The sequence below is a fragment of the Eurypyga helias genome, unplaced genomic scaffold (genome assembly GCF_000690775.1).
Source record: "Eurypyga helias isolate BGI_N326 unplaced genomic scaffold, ASM69077v1 scaffold14103, whole genome shotgun sequence".
In the NCBI taxonomy this organism is placed as follows: Eukaryota; Metazoa; Chordata; class Aves; order Eurypygiformes; family Eurypygidae; genus Eurypyga; species Eurypyga helias.
Window position 1 is genome coordinate 25,601 of NW_010243496.1, and position 17,689 is coordinate 43,289.

General features: G+C 42.1%; 1 protein-coding gene across 1 annotated transcript in view; it reads left to right on the forward strand.

Annotated features, from left to right (window-relative positions):
- The first annotated feature begins 6,184 nt into the window (after positions 1–6,184).
- Positions 6,185–17,689, forward strand: part of MYRIP (myosin VIIA and Rab interacting protein) — a 51,872-nt gene continuing 40,367 nt past the window's right edge. The window contains exons 1-5 of the mRNA XM_010149450.1: positions 6,185–6,317; positions 8,008–8,088; positions 8,667–8,764; positions 9,086–9,166; positions 10,744–10,893. Of these exons, the coding sequence (XP_010147752.1) occupies positions 8,675–8,764; positions 9,086–9,166; positions 10,744–10,893 (321 nt within the window). The 5' untranslated portion in view covers positions 6,185–6,317; positions 8,008–8,088; positions 8,667–8,674. The remainder of the gene's footprint in view (positions 6,318–8,007; positions 8,089–8,666; positions 8,765–9,085; positions 9,167–10,743; positions 10,894–17,689) is intronic.

Sequence of the window (17,689 nt, forward strand, 5' to 3'; positions counted from 1 at the left end):
GGGGGCCTGTGACAGCTGGTGTGCCTGAGACTGCATAATCGGGATTAGCTGAAGTTTCCCAACCGCTGATGGGTAATGTTGCGCCAGTGCAGCCGGAGGGTGGAGGATGGATGAGGAGCGAGCAGCTCCCCAGGAGGGGCAGGGCTTCCAGGATGTTGGCCCTACAGCACCGGTCGCCTGCCTGCGAGGGAAACAGCATGGTTAAAGACAAGAACACCGGCGTGTCCCAGCAGGTCTGCTGTGGAGGGGTTCTGTCTGTCGGTGTTCCAGCTCCAGCATAGCTCAGCAGGCAGTTTTCCCCGGCTCCCAACCCCTCCATCTCTTCACCCATGGCTAAGCCTCCATACAGTTCAAGGAGCTTTGGGAGTACTTTGGAAGATTGAAAACTACAGAAGGATGTTGCTTTTCCACTTGAAGATTTAAACTTCTAATATTTCTTCAGTTTGATGTGGCTGTGTGGCGTTTTGGAGTCTCCCACAGAGAAGCTGTGCTGATCTGTGGGTAGTCCTGTATTTCAGAGGTGGGTTTGTTTGGCTTTTTTAATTGTCGTTACCTAATTTAAAGAAAATGTCACGTGCAAAAGTAAAAAGGTCCCAGAATTGTAAAGCAGCTCCTTCCCTGAGTGAATCTGGCCAATTGCTGAATGCAGATCTCGAGCGGCCTGAAGTTGGATGTTACACTAGAGCAACAGCACAGGAGAAGCATGGGGTAACCATTTTTAAAGCCTTTTGTTTTTCCTTCTTTTTTTTCCCTCAGATGTAAGTTATTCTCAGCAACTGTTCTATTGAGCTTGATCGGTGTTTAGTTGTTCATCAGTTGTCTGAGAAATTGATGCCGAATGTTTGCATTTCAGGGCTGAGTAGTGCTGATGCCCATTCAAGAATATTAGGCAGCTGTTTAATAGAGATCTTTTTTATGATGGACGTGACTTTATTGCGTCTGCTACTAGATTCTTTTTATTATTTCCTGGTTTACAAAGTAAAAACCATGGGGAACATCTCACAAATGAGTTATAAAACCTTGAAAAAATGAGTTTATAATGAAAATTGCAACTAACCTGTAAGTCTGCTACTAGTAAATCCAGTGGTAATGCTGGACTAATTGGGGGTGGTGGAGGTGGTAATGAGTTGAATTCATTTATAACAAATAAATGAGTACTGGAAGGAGTACCTTTTCCTGTCAAAAGGAAATATAAAATTATATTTAAGGATGTTACTCTGATGATTATACTGTCATTATCTACCTAAAGGTCATAAAGTCCGATTTCCAGTATCTTAACACATCGTGAACCATCGACAGAATCAGTGGGGCTACAGGGAGATGATAGTGTCATTTAGCCCGCAGCGTGATTCCCATCGTTCTTGTAGAAAGATGGCAAAGGTTATATATGGTGAGGGGGGCAGAGTCAGTCTCAAGAGGCTCAGCTGGCAGCTGGGGCTGCAGGGGACACATCCATCTCAAGCCAACGTAAGAGGCTCTAGCAGAGTGGCGTCTAACATTTCACAATACAGATACGGAGATGAGCTCAGAAATACAAATTCTTTGGCATAACCATTTGTACAAACAGCTGGTGATGTGCAGGTGAAGTTTCTGGCTCTGATTTTGGAGTCAGATTGAGAGGCTAGAAGAGTTTACTGGCCTGGCTGTTGGCACAAATCTGTGGAAGATGCCTTTAAGTTAGGAGTGGAAAGCTGAAAAGGAGTCTTCAGTTTCCAGTGTAAGTCAACAGCAAGGAGACTCCAAGTGATTATGTATTCGGTCTGACATTTCGGTCTGATTTCCAGGAGCACCTCCTGACTTACAGAAACTAGACTGCAGATCAGTAAGCAACAAGTTCTTCTTGTGGGAGAAAACTTCTCACAAAGTTCATGGAAAAATGTTGTTGTTATAAAATGCTTCCTTGTAGTTCAACTTGCTTTATGAGTAGAGATTAAGGTCATAAACATTAAGGAGGTACTACCTTTTCGAGAAAATTTATGGCAGAAGCTTCATATTGCCTTTACACCAAGTAAAACCTCACAATTTTTTAGAAGAATAAAAAAAAAAATAGAGGTAAATCAGTCACTAAACAACCTCCTCTGTATTGAGTAGTGAATACTTGTAGTCATGTGTGAGTGGCATCTTTCACGTGCTGTTTTTGTGATTGTCACTAATAGAGAGATGGTTCATGTTGCTGCTCCCAGCACAGCTCGTGTACTTCTTTTTCTCAGGAGAAGGCTAAAAATTGGATATTTGGGTGCTGTAGGTGAGAAGTGCACTGAAAACCACTTGTAAAGATTTTAAAGGGCTTATCTACTGCTCTTACGGTGCTACTTGATTAAGGCAAACACGTCGCTGCACTAAAAAAGACAGGGGCTTTATAATACTTGTTCAAGTTTTAATGTTATTAGACCAAAAGTGTCTGCCTAGTTTTCAGACAAATTAAAAATCACAGTATTCCCCTCCTCCAACAGCACATCAAAATGCAATCAACTCCATGGCAACATTATATAAGATAAATGATGTCCTTAGTGTCTGAGGCAGTCTAGCAATAAAGACATAGCAGTCTTTATGGCACAGAAAGAGAGAGAAGTGGCTTCAGCCATTCCTGCATCTTTCAAATGCAACTAATAATCCTTTAAGGGAACTTTCATCTCACAGAGAGAACTTGCACACTTTCAATTAGAGGTAATAAGTGTTTCATTTTAACAATTTAATGTTGGCGCTGTCTGAGTCTTTCTTTATTCAGATTCATGGACAGCTTTTGCAGAATACAGCTCTAAAATACAGGTCAACATTAGAGGATTTTGAAATAAGGTGAAAATGCTCCTATTTCCTTTTTGTGTGGCTCCATTATTTTAGTGTCAATAAGAGAACTACTTTCTTCTCCAAATCCTTTCTCCCCAGGAGGAATCAGCAGGGACATTGTGACTTATTTGAAAGTTAAGAGCCTGAAAACCTTTAGAAGAGGCTTTGCAATCTGCTATGAAGCGTGTGCAGGACAGAGGCATAGATTTGGAGCTGTTGGTAGCTCTCCAACATTAGGAGAGAAGCATGAGATGATTAGATTGCTCACAAAGTGTTAATCCTGCAGCAATGAGGAAGTTTAATTATAAAAAAAGATCCCAATCCTTGTGTTTACACCAGATTAACTGGTACAAAGAGGCAAATGTCTCTCGTTGCTTTGAGATGTATAAACTCCTATCCTTTTGACTCTCCCAGAGTTCACATACAGAAAATTGCAAATACAGAGACTGTCTCTAAAAGTGTGCTGGTTCCAAAGTACTCTCACCTCAGTAAGAAGTACGTGCTGTTAGCTTTCTGTTTTCACAGAAACAGCACTGATCAGCCCCAGAAAAACATGATAAAATAGTGAAAAAAGATGGGGAAGCAATGGGTCCATCTCTCATTTTTTTCCAGGTTGCCAGGTCAGCGTTCAGAACCGACTGTCCTAACTCAGGCGGTGTGTGCAGTAAGACGGGTGACTCTGCGTTCGGTACCGTGTCACTTGGTCTGAACGCTAAGAACTGAGGTTGCTTGGCTTCCAAGAAGGTGACAGGTGCAGCGTTTTGTGCTAGTGGAGCTGAGGTTGCTTGGTAAGCGTGCTGAGGTAGTTGGTAGGGATCCTGAAAGCCCTAAAGCCATGTATTTTGCGACTCAAGGTGCCATGAGTCCACCAGTGGTGATAGTGCTGTGATACTACTCTGTGGACAGCGTGGAGAAGACGTCGGGTGAAATATCCTTCCTGGCCCCTACCTCCTGCTAAGTGGCTTCCAGCCCAGTCATGCAGACTTAATTTCTTCACAATGGTGGCGACTCCATGCTGGTGACTGAAATCTTAAACTCCCAGCACCTGTAGAAACTCAGGGAGCAAAAGTGAATCCAATGCAGCAAGTGGAAAACTGTTTGTTCCTTTCTGACAGTTTCCATGAGAGCAAACGGTTCCTGGCCACAGCAAAGGCAGGTGCTCAAAAGGCCAAAGAATCGCAGGCTTGGGAGAGAAATTCACATTTTCCGGTCACAGATTCATCACTGTGCCAGCAGCCTGGTCAGTGGGTCAGGACTGGGACAGGCATCATAAAACGTTTCTTGGAGACAGCCTTCTAGGAATTCAGAAAGCCTGTAATTCACAGTCAGACCTAGGCATGCTTCCCATTGCTCGTGCTCTGTCACCAGCCACTGGTGCTTCATCGCCTCGGTCATCTTGCACAGTGTGTAAGGACATTCTCCAGAAAAAAAAGGATTTTTGCCCTTGTCACATGTTATTAATATTTCTGATATTTGTAGAATGGGAATTCCTAATCAGCCTCCTGGGAACCACAGTTAGGCTTGGGGTATCACTGAGCACATGGATAGTAAAGAGCTAATATTATTACATTATCTGTAAACATTTATCCTCCATCTAGTTGCTGACACAGCATACAGAAAAAATATGCTTCTGTTCCATTATGTGCTTTTTCTTCAGTTGCCTTCAGTGGAGCACCTAATGTAATTTTAACAGCTCACAGTTTGAATACAATAGGCTTCATTGATTTTTACTTTAAATTTCCCACGGCTGGTGTTTGCTACTAAACAGTTTCCAGTGGTGACAGAGAAGTGGGCTTTGCCATGATGTTCTGCTTTATGTGAAGTGGACATTCCTTTTTAGCAGTATACTGAAACTCAAGAAATCCATAGCCGGACTGGAGCATTTAGTTGAAACCCGAGGGTCAGCATATTTGTTTGTTGAAGAGTATCCCCAGAGGTTCACTTCTGAGTAAGAACTACATTGCTAGTCTGTCAGTGGGTGAGATACTATTTGCATATGAAATGGTGTGTGTTAAACAACAATTGTGGATTGTCAGTTTATAAAGAGAAGTCCAGAGTCCCTGGAGGAAAAGGTAAAGGTTACAGTGGGGCTTTCGTTTTATTTTGGTTTTCACCCACAACTCCAGGTTGAATAAACAGAATTAAATCGTCTGAATGTGTTCAGGTCTGGAAGTGCTGAGAGTCCAGCACTCCTGCTGGTGACATCAACTCTTCAGGGGTTCAGGTATTGACACCGGACACTAACCTTAGCCTTTTGTTCCCTAAGATCTTGGTGTTAAGGATCAGCTCTTTGCTTAGTTATGTAACAAGCTCCATAGGGCTTCTAGTTCCAAGACGCTGATTTTTGTAATTATTACAGAAGGGAAATTACCTTTGCAGCCTACACTAAACACTGTTCTGTATGAAATGTTTCCATGTCCTATACAACTGTCTTGGTTCCTGCCATGTAAGTGGAGTATATTAATTAAAAATAAATTGCTGTGGGCATCGTGCAGGGGAAGAAGAGGGCTCAAATGGGGAAGCAAACACTCAGGATGAGGTTTAATTCTCCTTCCTGGAGGCTTTTGGGTGAGTCAGCTTTAGTTTGTAGGTGGAACCCTAGGATCCCCCTCTCCAGTGACACCCTGGGTCGGAAACGTGGGGATCCGCCGTGCGTTAGCCTGCAGGGTTACCCCGTGGCCGTGTTGCCTGGGAGTATGGCGCAGGTTCTCTCCACCCACTGCTGAAGTAACAGCTGAAGCAGGAGCCCGTTGCCATGTGGAAGGAATACAGAGCTTGACAGTGTCTCGTAAAACTGTCTGAGCTCTGGGACAAATCAGTTAGGGTGCATTACTGATGTCAGCGATGCTTACTGTTGAAAGTAGGAAACCAAACTGCCATTGTGAGTCCTTCCCCATAAAAAGGTTGTCTGCCTACCATTCTTGGCTCATTCTGCTTTGAGGTCCTCTAATTAGGCTTTGTCTACTCTATTTGTTCCCCAGATAAAAGCAGTGAGATATTTTTTTATGAAAATGTTATTATTTCTGGTGCATTGATGGGCTAATGTTCTGACATTAGCTGTAAATCTGTGTAAATAATGGCTATTTTTAAAACCTTCCTGTGCCATTTCAAAGCTTGTTTATTTTTTTCCAAAGGATGTAGTGTTGGCCTTGTAATGTAAAAGGAGAGCGGCAAAACCAAACAAAACCTTGAGTAATGTGAAGCAGACATAAGCAGATAGCTGCTTAAGAATTACCTTACCCCACCCCCAGTATACAGGGCACTTGCAAAGTACAAATATTATTCAGAAAGTAATATGTTTATGCTCTGAGGCTTAAAAGATCCTTTTTTATGTAAACTGTTGATGTTTGTTGTAGAATCATTCCAAATATGTAGTTTATTTTTCTGTTTTAGGCTTCTAAGGACCCAGTCTCTGGATTGGTATTATAATAATGTCAAAAGCCGCTTTAAGTGTTTTGGAAGTGCCAAAGTCCTGAAGAACTTATACAAGAAGCATAGACTGGAGAGCGGAGTTTGTCCCGATGTAATAGGTAAGAACAGCTGTGTTGGTTTCCTATTAGCTTATCTACTTTAACACACAAGCTGAGACAATGGAAAGTCTCAGATTATTACAAAAGGGATATTTTTAATAAAAGAAATACCTCAATGGAGAGAAAAAAGAGGCGAAACCCTAACCATTCTGTGATTCTATGAAATGTCTAGAAAGCTGTTTAAGAATTCAAAGGATGTTTAATCTTAATTATGCTGCTGATACAGAAGAACTGTTATCTTCAGTCTGTAAAGCAAATTGCAGTTTGTATTCTAGCCTGTGTCCCAAAATTTATCACAGTTCTGAGTACTCAAAGAATAAGAAAATAATTTTGCGTTCAACATTTGGCCTTAGAGCACATTTCCATGGTGTTTGAAGCAATATTTGGTTAAGAATGGGTACATTCACTATCCAGAGTTGACCAAAACTTATATTGTAGTCACTTAGAGTTTTGCCCACTTAAGGATCTGAAATTGGCCATATCTTATTTTTTACTGATATTTTTAAATGGTTGACAGATGCTGATTAAGTATTGGTGTCATCCTTTTAAACAGAGGCACACAATTCTCCCTTAACTATGGTGTTACAGTGCCTCACCCCGTAAGAATAATTGGACATATAAAATGGGTTAGAAGAAGTGATATTTGGTGTCATACTGGTAGCTTTAGCAGATTACTTAAAACACAGCTAGCTGAAGGTTTGAGATTTCATTGAATTTATTGGACCAGATACTTTCCTAATGTAATTCTTTTGAAATTTGTACAGAGACTGTACTTTTTCTATAGTCTGTGTCTTTTCCTGAAATTGTATAGGGTGGTAAGCGGACGCCCTAGTCCTGAGTGAAAATTTTAGGTGTTTTTATGAAAATTGGCATAAAAGCTTCTAGGGAGAAGTGGCCTATGCATTAAATTCTGAGTTGTTAGTCTTTTTAGTTTTTCTGTATCAAATTCATTTTTCTGGAGAAGATTTCTGAACAGTTGAGAACAAATAAGTATGAAGAGAGGAAAATCCATGTCAGTGAAGGCAGAAGTGGGACAATGGAATTAAAAGCTGTGGGGATGGGTCCTTCGGAATTTAGCATGATGTGTTGCCATTACTTAGGAGATGGTCTCATTGAGTTTGTCCTTGAATGGAAGTGTGAACAGTGCAATGATGAGTTGCAGTGGCATGTGCGCTCTCCGTGAGACCTTTCTGCGGAAGGCCTTTAAGTCTAAATGTCATTGCTAACTTTCTTCTGCTCTCCCTGTGACTGTTAGGTAAACCTTTTGTTCCCTCTGGAGATAAATACTAGTATATGTGTCTGCGTTTGAGCTTATTTATACAGCTTTGCCCTTTAAAATGTAGAATCTATTTCATCCCCAAATGTCGCATTAAAGGCAATTTCCTGTACTTAACTTCTACTATGTAAGTTTTATACCTAGTAGCTTCTTCCTCTCTCGCTCTCTTTCACTGTACAAAGAGTTTTCCCCATCCAAAATGAATGAGGTCTTTCATATAAAAGCAGACATGTTTTGTAAAAAAGCTGCTGCAGTCATGGATTATACGAAAGGTAGGCGGAATTTTGTGGTTATCCCTCTTTGTGTGCAGTGCCACCATATCTTGTTGAGTGAATATTCTAACCTAATAATGCCTCCACTCTTAACGGGTACTTCTTATACTAACGACCGCATGTTACTGTCTTTTTTGAGCAGAAGGAGGCATTTTTGAAGGAAGCTTTGAAAATGAAGGAAGCATTTGTGGCAGTGACTCTACATTCTACCGACAGACAGAAGGTATGCTGCTAAAAACCTGTTTGATTAAAAAACAGTCCAACACTTTTAATTACAGTCTAGAGTGCTGCTGTCGCCTTCACAGATCCAACAGTCTTTTATCTGAAACATTTAGCAAGATACAAAAAATCCCTTTGGGTACCATGCTGGGATGTCTTGCTTCAGTACTGCAGCTAAGACATGCTTATTCCAGTGTGATTTTCTTAAACATCAGTTTTTGTTACTTGTCTCTCATTTCCTTTCCTATGCTCATATACTTTTTTGTTGGTGTTTATAGAAAGTTCACAAAATTTTTTCCCATAATTTCCTCCTAACGATTTTGCTGGGTTCTAAAATAGGCAACATAAAAATACTGTGGCTTATTGTATTCAATATTTACATTTAAGAAGTAACAGAGATTTTGACAAATTTCTCTGTCTTAAGGTGTTTATTTTACTGTGCATAATTATGGATTGAGGAGATTGTCATGAACAACTTAAGGCTGGACTGTACGTCCAGCGTATGAATCTGAATTTTGGAGCTCATTATGCAAAATGTACATATGTAAAGAACATGGTGCTTTTATCTTATTCTTCACCTAGGACACAGCATGATGGATACCCTTGCTGTGGCCTTACGTGTTGCAGAGGAAGCAGTGGAAGAAGCTATTTCTAAGGCAGAGACCTACAGTGACAGCCTGGTAACATTTTTTTTAAAAAAAAACAATGTATTTAAATAGAACAATTATGTTTCTTTTCATTTGGGTAATGGTACAAAAACAGGTAGATAGAAAAGAAAACGTAAGTAGTGACTCTCATGCCATACATAATGAGTTGGGTGTGGGTTTTGTGAACTCATACCCAAGATGCATGTTGCATTTCAGAAGGGAACATGCAATGTAAGGAAACTGTAATTTCTTCCCACAGTGCCAGTAGGTTATATTACTCACTTCCTGATCTATTTCTGTGGAAAGGCTGGTTTTATGTGATTCTAGCAACTGCAGGTATCCATTTTCATGCAGGACAAGCAGAACGAGGCTTGCTACTTGCAGGAACACAAGGAGGACCTCATAGAAGAGCTGGCCACAACCATTGTGCAGAAGGTATGGCACGTGTCTTTTCCCTAGCTTGTTTAGTAGCCAAAACAGAGTCCTTCAGTCTGGTGAGCTTTAACTGCTGACAGGAAAAAGGATGGCACCAATGTAGAAAGCAGAGTAAATGAAAAGTTAAAACTTCAACTATCACAGTATAGGCTTAATCAGCCACATCTGACGGAAATCAATTTATAAATAAGCTTGATCCGATGCCTAAAACGATGGTCTACACCCTCAGAGCTGAGAGGTGCCACTCCCTCAGGTCTGTGATATCCTTGCTTGGAGGAGGCAGCCCCTGATCAATGGAATTTTACATCTGTACTTCACTTCTCAAAAGGCATGGAGTTTTCCAATATAAGGAAGTATGGCTCTTGACTATACCCTCTGCTGAAACCTGCATCTGCAACACATACAAAGAAAGCATTGATTACTCAAACAGTGTTCTGTTAGTGATGCTGTGAGAGAGACACCCAAAAAATCTCAGAACCCAATGTGTGTCTGATTGGTGTGGCTTTTCCAGAAAGCTCATTCGCTCGGTGAAGCTCACAGTTGGCACTGATGCAGCACAGAAATGGAGGGCTAGTGGGAACAAATACCCTCGAGTGTGTCTGGACGGTTTGGAGCAAGGCAAGATGAGCATGAACAGGGTGCTACTGAGCTCTGTGATCAGTGAAGTAACCACTCTGCTAAGCCACTCTCCTTCCATGTGAACTAAGCCAACTGCATATGGGATGTGGCATTTAACAATGTATGGATTGCACACCAGAGGAGGAACATGTTGTTTATAAGGCTGTCAAGAAAAGCCAGAAGAGCAACAGCTCAATGGAAAATAATCTGCCTTCTTTATTAACAGGCATGTTAAAAGATTTATTCTGCTTATCGGGTCTTAGATAGTCCAGAGCCTGTCTCATCTAAGCTTGAATCGTTACCACTCTTGTCAAAAGCTGCCTGACAAGATCTTTTATGCCATAGACTAATATTCTGTAGGTATTTTAAATTGGAGTCAGAAAAGTTGTAGAAATGAAGTATAGCAGGATATAGTCTGTCAGCGTAGGGAGACAAGTAGTCTGTATGATCTGCTCTCTCTCTTAAGGTGGTGTAGATTTTCTAAATCAAAAATAGTGCCTAGACAGCTAAGACCTCTTTGTCTCCAGTAGAAATGTGTCTGGATGTCGTGGGAGCCTTTGAAATTCCCCTCCTATCTCGTATTTTATGTTTCTTTCCAAAAATTCTTGTCTGAGAAAATACTTCACACTTAGATGCTGCTAATGTTTAAAGTGTTACTTACTGTAGGAACAGGTTTCCATGTTTGTTTAATTCACCTCTGGTGTTCCTACAGTCATTGGTTGTGATTTATTGTATCGATAATGAGATGCTTGCAAACCACAAGACTTCGGATGAGAAGAAATGCGTGCGAGTTGTCAGAATTGTCCTTGCATGAACTGGAGCAAAAGCAAAGGGAAACTCAAACGTTCTTCCTAGGCAGTTTGCCTTGAGACAGCGTTAATGTAGCCATACGGCGCAGAGAGTATTGTCCAAGCACCTTTCTTTTCTCCCCTCCCACCCCCTGCCCCCCTCCCTTGCAGATTATAAAGAAGCAGAAAAGCAAAAGTGAGCAGGCGGAGGCTGACTTTGAATGGCCACCATCCAGGAGCAGTGGCCTGGCGTCTGTTGCTGTCTCAGATCAGAGTATGCTGACTTTTCCGGGGAGCCGCAGAGGGTCCTACACGTTATGGGTGAGTGACTTAGCACAACTATTGATGTTTTCTGCTGCACAAACCAGGAGGATTGAGATCATGGATAAGTATAGTTACTGCCTGGAGTGGTACATAGAGACGTGCAGAGAACAAGAATTAAACCTGCGTCTGGGTAAGCTGTCGCTCAGCTGCATGCTTTCCTAGCACATCATGGGCCATGGAGGCACATCACAGACACTGTCTTGTATGGCTGAGTACGTACGGGAGGACTAAGTTTGTGATATGAGCAATCTCGGTGCATGATTTGAATGGTAATGGGACTCAATGCCCCAGTGTTTATTCCTTAAAACAGCTTTTATGCTCACTTACTTTTTATTTGGCTTTTTGCTGAGTGTTACATTGTCTTTCGTACAGTGTTAGATTCTGTAATGCTTCTTTTATCCTTACACATCTGAAAGAGAACCACCACCACCACCAACAAAAAAGTAAACCCAACTGTAGAGCGCTGATTATCTCTTACACTAAAGAGTATTTCCTCCTCCTTTCACTTATTTCTCTGCACAGTGCCTTTAGCTTCTGCTATAAGCTGAAGAAAATCTGACAAGCTGTATTGGTAACATTTTGAGAAAAGCAGCAGGGGAAAAGAAGTGAAAATAAGTGATAGGCCTGGATAGGCTGTTTCCCAGTCGGAGAGGGAGGGCAGTGACAGTTGAGTTCCAGTGCGTTTTGGTACAGCGGTTTAAGCTGCTGCTCCCATGTCCTGCTACTGGGCCAGTAACCACCTCTCTCTCACTGAGGAGAACCACAAGAATTGAACGTGTGCAGTGCCTTAGCTCATAGCTCAATTTGCTGGCTTACACAGCCAGTGAAAATAGATCTATGCCAGAATATAAGACTGTAAGCCAGAATTGATGAGATACAGATTCACATTGTCATACCCCACCTATTTCCAAGTTGAAGGAGTAATGCTTTTAAGCTGCCGCTGTTAACCAGGTGATCACAAGTCAGGGTGAGCGTGTTCAAGTGCTTTACTCTTGTTTTATTGTTTTCTTTTGTCCTTTGAAGAGCACACATATTTATTTTTGCTTTGCTTTGAGTAAAGAAGAATTTTCTTAGTATAATCAGATACCCTTGGGAAGGTAGCAAAGCTCCAGTTGTTCCCACAGCTAATACAGTTGCAGTTACCGTAGCCTTTTAGGCTAGCAGAAATAGTCACAGAAGCTCTAAGAAAGGGTCTACTGGAAAGTGTAGTGAAAGGCAATTTGTGCAGAGTGTAGAGCAGTTACAGCCTGCTTGATTCTCATCAGCAGTAGTGGAACAGCCCGAATTCCTTTTCCTGAGCTTGCTTACGTTCAGCTGTGAATGGCAAGCGTGCATCTGTCAGGAGATCTGCAGAACTAAACTGCATCAGTTTCTCCTCTGTATATCATTTGAGAAAGTTACCTTTTCTGTGGAAAGAATTGCAATGTATTTTCTGCTTTCCAAAGCAAAACCTAGTTCCTACGGAAGCTGGCAGAGGCCCTATGATCATATGCCCTTTCCAGGCAAAACTCCTTACACCCTCCCAGGTGGATTTTGGAACTCTTGTCTCCAAGCTTGTAACAGCAAATCTTCATGGGCTGCACTGCAGTAAGAGAATTTTTCTTATTTCCTAACTGAGGACATTATGTTGACCACAAAAACCCAGACTCGATTTGTGTACACATCCTGCCACTGAGCTGTGTGTGCTGGCGTAGTTTGAGGCGAGATCGGCCTGTAACGATAAAAAACCTTTTGCATTATTACCTGTCACAGCTAACGAGGGCTCTTGCAACAGATTTATTAGGGCAGGTGATCCTAGTGTAACCAAGGTTTCTGTAGACCATGTGGCCACAACAACCCTAAGGGAAGCATAAAAAGTGCATTTTTATCTATCAGAGCTACCCAAGTTGGCTGTTACTGGGTTAGGTATGTACATGAAACTGTTTCCCAATAAGCATTATTTAAGTAAAGTTTACTCTGTTTAAGACCTTCGTTGTTACCTGGCAAGCAAATTAGTACTTAAAGCAAGCAGAAGCAGGATAGATTAAATAAAACGGAAGAAGAAACATGATTAACAGACAGACAAACATGCAGAGGAAAGGGAGGTAAGGATAACAAATCTTAAGGCAGTTAGGATTCATCATTTAATACCGGAAATTTATCTTAGAGCAAATATTTTTGTTTGCCTTCTATGTAGAAGATAATGCATGTGGTTTCTCTAGCACAATAAAGCTAGCAGCATACTGTTACTTAGGGCAGCTGCATGCTGTAACACTGGCCTTTAGAACCCCTTGTTTATTACTGCATTGCATTTTATTATCACCTGCTTACAGTGTGTGTGGGGGGAGCTCTAATAATCCCAGATATAACTGTGTGGTTATACCTGCCAAGCAATTTTTGTTTTTCATCGCAGTTATTTGTGTATCTCACCCATATCATCCAGAAACTTCCAGTGGGCTCTGAAAGCCCTGCATTACCTCCTTGCTCATCCAAAATCACTTGCTTTGAAATCATCATGAAATAAGTTGAATTGCTTCTTTACAGTATGAGGTAGATGCTGTATGCAAAGAACTTGGGCTGTGTGAGCTGGGGGCAGCACGGTGCCAAGCAACCAGCTGTGTGAGACCTGCCTGGCTGGTGCAAAATCTATTGATCTTCATATTAAGGAACATACACACAGCGTATCTCCCTGAAATACATTATTGACTATTTAACTGCAGTGCTGTGGTGTGGTAGTAGCTACAGATATTGTCCTTTCCTTTTTTTCCTCTTGGATTTCTTTGCAATTCCTTGCCCATACTAAAAATAATGATCCAAGGCTGAATATTTTATTTTCTCATCTCATAAAAAGGGATGGATGGCACCATCTGTTTCTCATTACCAATGAGCAAAGGCTGTACCATGTTGGGATTGGAGTAGCTTGGAGCGGGGGAGGATGCTTCTCTGCTCTCTCCGTCCATTCCCCCCGCATACATCACTGCCAGTGAGAACAAACGACCAGTTGGCATGTTGTATCCCATTTAAACATTGATGGAGTGCAGGCATCCTGGTGGGTTCTAAGTGCTGTATTAGTGGTCTTTATTTTACAGCTAAAAGATTGCATATATAAACAGAAGCTCATCCATAATTTATAGTATTTAAAACAGCTAGGGATATAGGGAAAAGGAGGATTTCATTAAATACACATTACGATGCACCTCAGGGGAAGCAGAAATGTACTAGTTAAGCTAATTATAAGGTCCACAGTGTAATGACAGATGTTTATTTTTTCTGGTTTTTTTCCCCTTTGATTTCTTTGAAAGAGAAGGAAAGTTCCACAACTCTGAGGTCCAGCACTGCTTTAGAAATCCCTGGAGGTTTGCAGGTGCTTCGTACCTTTGTAGGTTTGTCTCAAACGAAGGAAGGAGACATTTGAAGTTTGAAGGAAACCGTATTGAGGAGGAATCCTGTGTAGCAGTCATGTGACACAGTGGGAGAGCTGTTTCAGATGAGGGGAGCATAACACTGTAGGAAGTGGATGCCAGCTGACATCAGTTGTTATCTGTCAATGACTCTGTATCCGAAACATCATGTTTATATCTAATTAATAAATGTGTCGTGTCGTAGGGAAGGTGGAGCTTTTAGCTTTTATGCGTGAGCTGGGATCAGAAGTTTGCACAGAGTGTATGCTGGGAATTACTCCCAATGAGGCAGGCAAGTGTTTATTCAGAAGCCCATCAGCTGGATCCTAATGGGTTATGTACTCTTTTGTTTCCTTCCAGAAGAAACCTATTGCAGCACCATCTTCTCTGCACAGAATGGGAAAGAACAGTACGCTTTGAGATGGAAAAGCACTTGGTACTTTAGAAAATAATGGGTCTTTTTTAATTAATATTTATTAATAAAAGATCCAACTTTCTCTAAGTAGTTTCCAGGTTAAAAATCTCACTGTCATCTGCTGACTTTGCAAGTGTAATGCTGTAGTCTCACTGTAAAAGTGATATGGATTTCAGATCAAGATGGCCCTGTGCATAGCAATCTGATTTCCCTCCTTCCACTGCAGTGGCAGAATAGGATACAATGGCTTTTCCAGTTCTGATTCGGCAGTTGGTCCCACTTTTTAAGGCTTCACGTGGCTAAATAATTGGTGCAAGGCTAAACATGACAGCATTGTCTTTCTAAAGTTGTTTATATAGTTTGATTTTGTTTGAGATCTGTCTCTAGCAGAAGATTATTGATTCTTGGTTTCATAGTACTATTCAGGCACTTGACAGCATCCAAGAAGACAGTTTTGCATGCTCAGTATACGATCAAGCCCACACAGGCCTAAATTCAGCTGAATTGTACTTACTGCCCGCAAACCAAGGTAGCTTTTGAGGCATGAAAGGGAGTTGGAGGGAGGACACAGAAGGCCGGTCATTGTGTAATGTTTTTTTTCCAAATAATTCAGGTCATATATTGTTCTTTCAGCTTCATTTTGTCTTAAAGATGCTATCCTAATACACAACTGGGTAGCACAAAGCTTTAAGGTCTAACTTAAAACCTGTCATGCCCAGAGCTAGGCTGCCTGACAAATGTTACTTTATTTTTAGATGAAATCAGTGTATATATTGTCACAGAGAGAAGCAAATAAACACAGAACACTTAAGGCTTCCTTTGTCAAGTGGGTGTTTGAGTAGGAGATACAGTGATTCTCTCTGATGAGTGCATGCTCTGTTGAGCACAGCTTTGTAGATGAGGGTCAGAACAGGACAGGAAAGGTTGCACAGGACACTGAGCAACCTAGAAATTAATGAAAAAAGAATAATTGTCTTCAGTAAAGAGTATTCGCTTGGGGGGAAAAAAAAAAGGATTTTATGTGTGAGGCTGCAATTAGGCTTGAGACGAAAATGCCAGCTCACCTCCTTCCCCTACCCTTTTATACACATGCACTCTCCTGGTGGGGTATGTTAATAGGGACTTAGAATCATACCGTCCTACACCAGAACCAGGGATCTGGCCTTTGCAGTTGCTCAGCTTTCTCATCTGTAAGCAATAAGGTAATGCTGTCATCACAGGATACTGACTGAGTTCTCAGTGTATTCAGATGAAACGTGTTACACAACTGGGAAGCCTCTCCCCTGTTTGGTTTTTTGTTGGTTTTTAAAGAGATGTAATAGAATATTCCAAATCTGGGAGGAGGGAAAAACAATGGGCCATGGGGTAACATGAGAAACAGTAACAGGTAAACGAACAAGGGTACCCGTAAAGGCACTGCTTAGATTACCGTTGCATTGGTACATCTACCCTCTGTTCCTGTCAAAGCACCTAACAACTGATTTACCACAATCTTTGATAGACTTGTTCACACAAATCCATTACATCGACTGAACTATGCTATTTTATGCTCCTAGCACTTTTCTAAATTACTACCCCCGTAAGTACAATAAAAGGGGGTATATATATACCCCCTTTATACTCATCTTCTGGAACCAATATTTAAATATCTCTTATTAGTAGCTTACAAATCCCTTGTACCCATTTTCACATGTGGGGCATGCTTATTATTTGGGGGGGAAGTGGGAGAAGTCCCTCAAACACCGTGGATCACCACTTCTATGTGGTGACGTGTAGAGCTGCTTGCATGCTAAGCAGCAATGGGTTTGTTGGGGAATAACCTCCTACCTCTCTCCCTCACAACCCATCTCTGGATCCTCAGGGTCAGCTAATCCAAACTGAACCAAAATAAATGCGCACCCAAATGCAGCTTTACATGTTATTACACAACTGTGCGATTTGTACTGCTGAGGGACCTGATCCTGATTAACTGGGCATTATTTTTGTACTCCTTTTAGAGGAACAATGGCTTTAAGGGGATCGGCTGCCGGAGAGGCCGGTAGAAGGATGGCAAACCATCCAGTGCAGCCAGGCAATGTCTTTGTCACTAGTGAACACAAGCCAGCCTGGGTAGACCCTGGAAGGACGGATGCTCAAAGGCTTTTGCAGGAGAGGGAGCAGTCATCTTTGCTTTCTCCCAGCCTGCTATTCAAGGATTTGCCCTGATGGCTGGGATATCCTAACCAGGGTTTAGGTCAGGACATGAAGAAGGGAGTTTTCTTTCAGTTGAGTGTGAAAATCTCCCATTCATCCGCCTGTTCTTCCCCTTTTTCAGAAGCCATAAGGTTTTAACAAATCCTTTGCCACACAGGAGATAACTAAGGAACAGATGCTTGAAGCCCTTGGTATTTCGCTCGCACCGCTAAATGTCTGGACTGCAAATGTTTGAGCAGAGCGAAAATCACTTGCAGGGATAAATAGGCTGTGGCAGAATGGCACCATTCACAAGCTCATACTGTCTCCTTCCTGGTGTGGGAGTTTACTTATCGAAGGGTGCGCTAGCTGTTGATGCTTGGGGATCGCTGCGGCATTTGCGCAGGGGGGTGGGACCTGCTGGTTCTGTCTGTGCATCACTTGGATTCGCAGAGCACAGCCGAGAAGCGGGCGCGGGTTCTTGCTGCGCCGCTAGCAGGCATGGCCATAGAATGTGAAGAGAGGGGGGACAAAGGTTGCATTGCAGTCGTCTGTGTTTGTGCTGTCAGTTCTAGGCTGCTCCCCGGAATAAACAAGGTAGTCTCAGAGCCTGAATGAACAGCTGCCCCACAGGTCAGGGCTTACACAGCACAGGACTCTGCTGCCCAGGTCCAGAGGTACCCAGCCCTGGTGCTGGGGTCCCACCGCGGGCAAGGGCTCCCACTGAGTGACCCTGCTTTACCCTTGTGGGACCCAGCGTGCTGGGTCCGTCCTGAGGCTGGGACAGTCCTTGATCTACTCCAAGTAAGTGCAGAAAAAATTACAG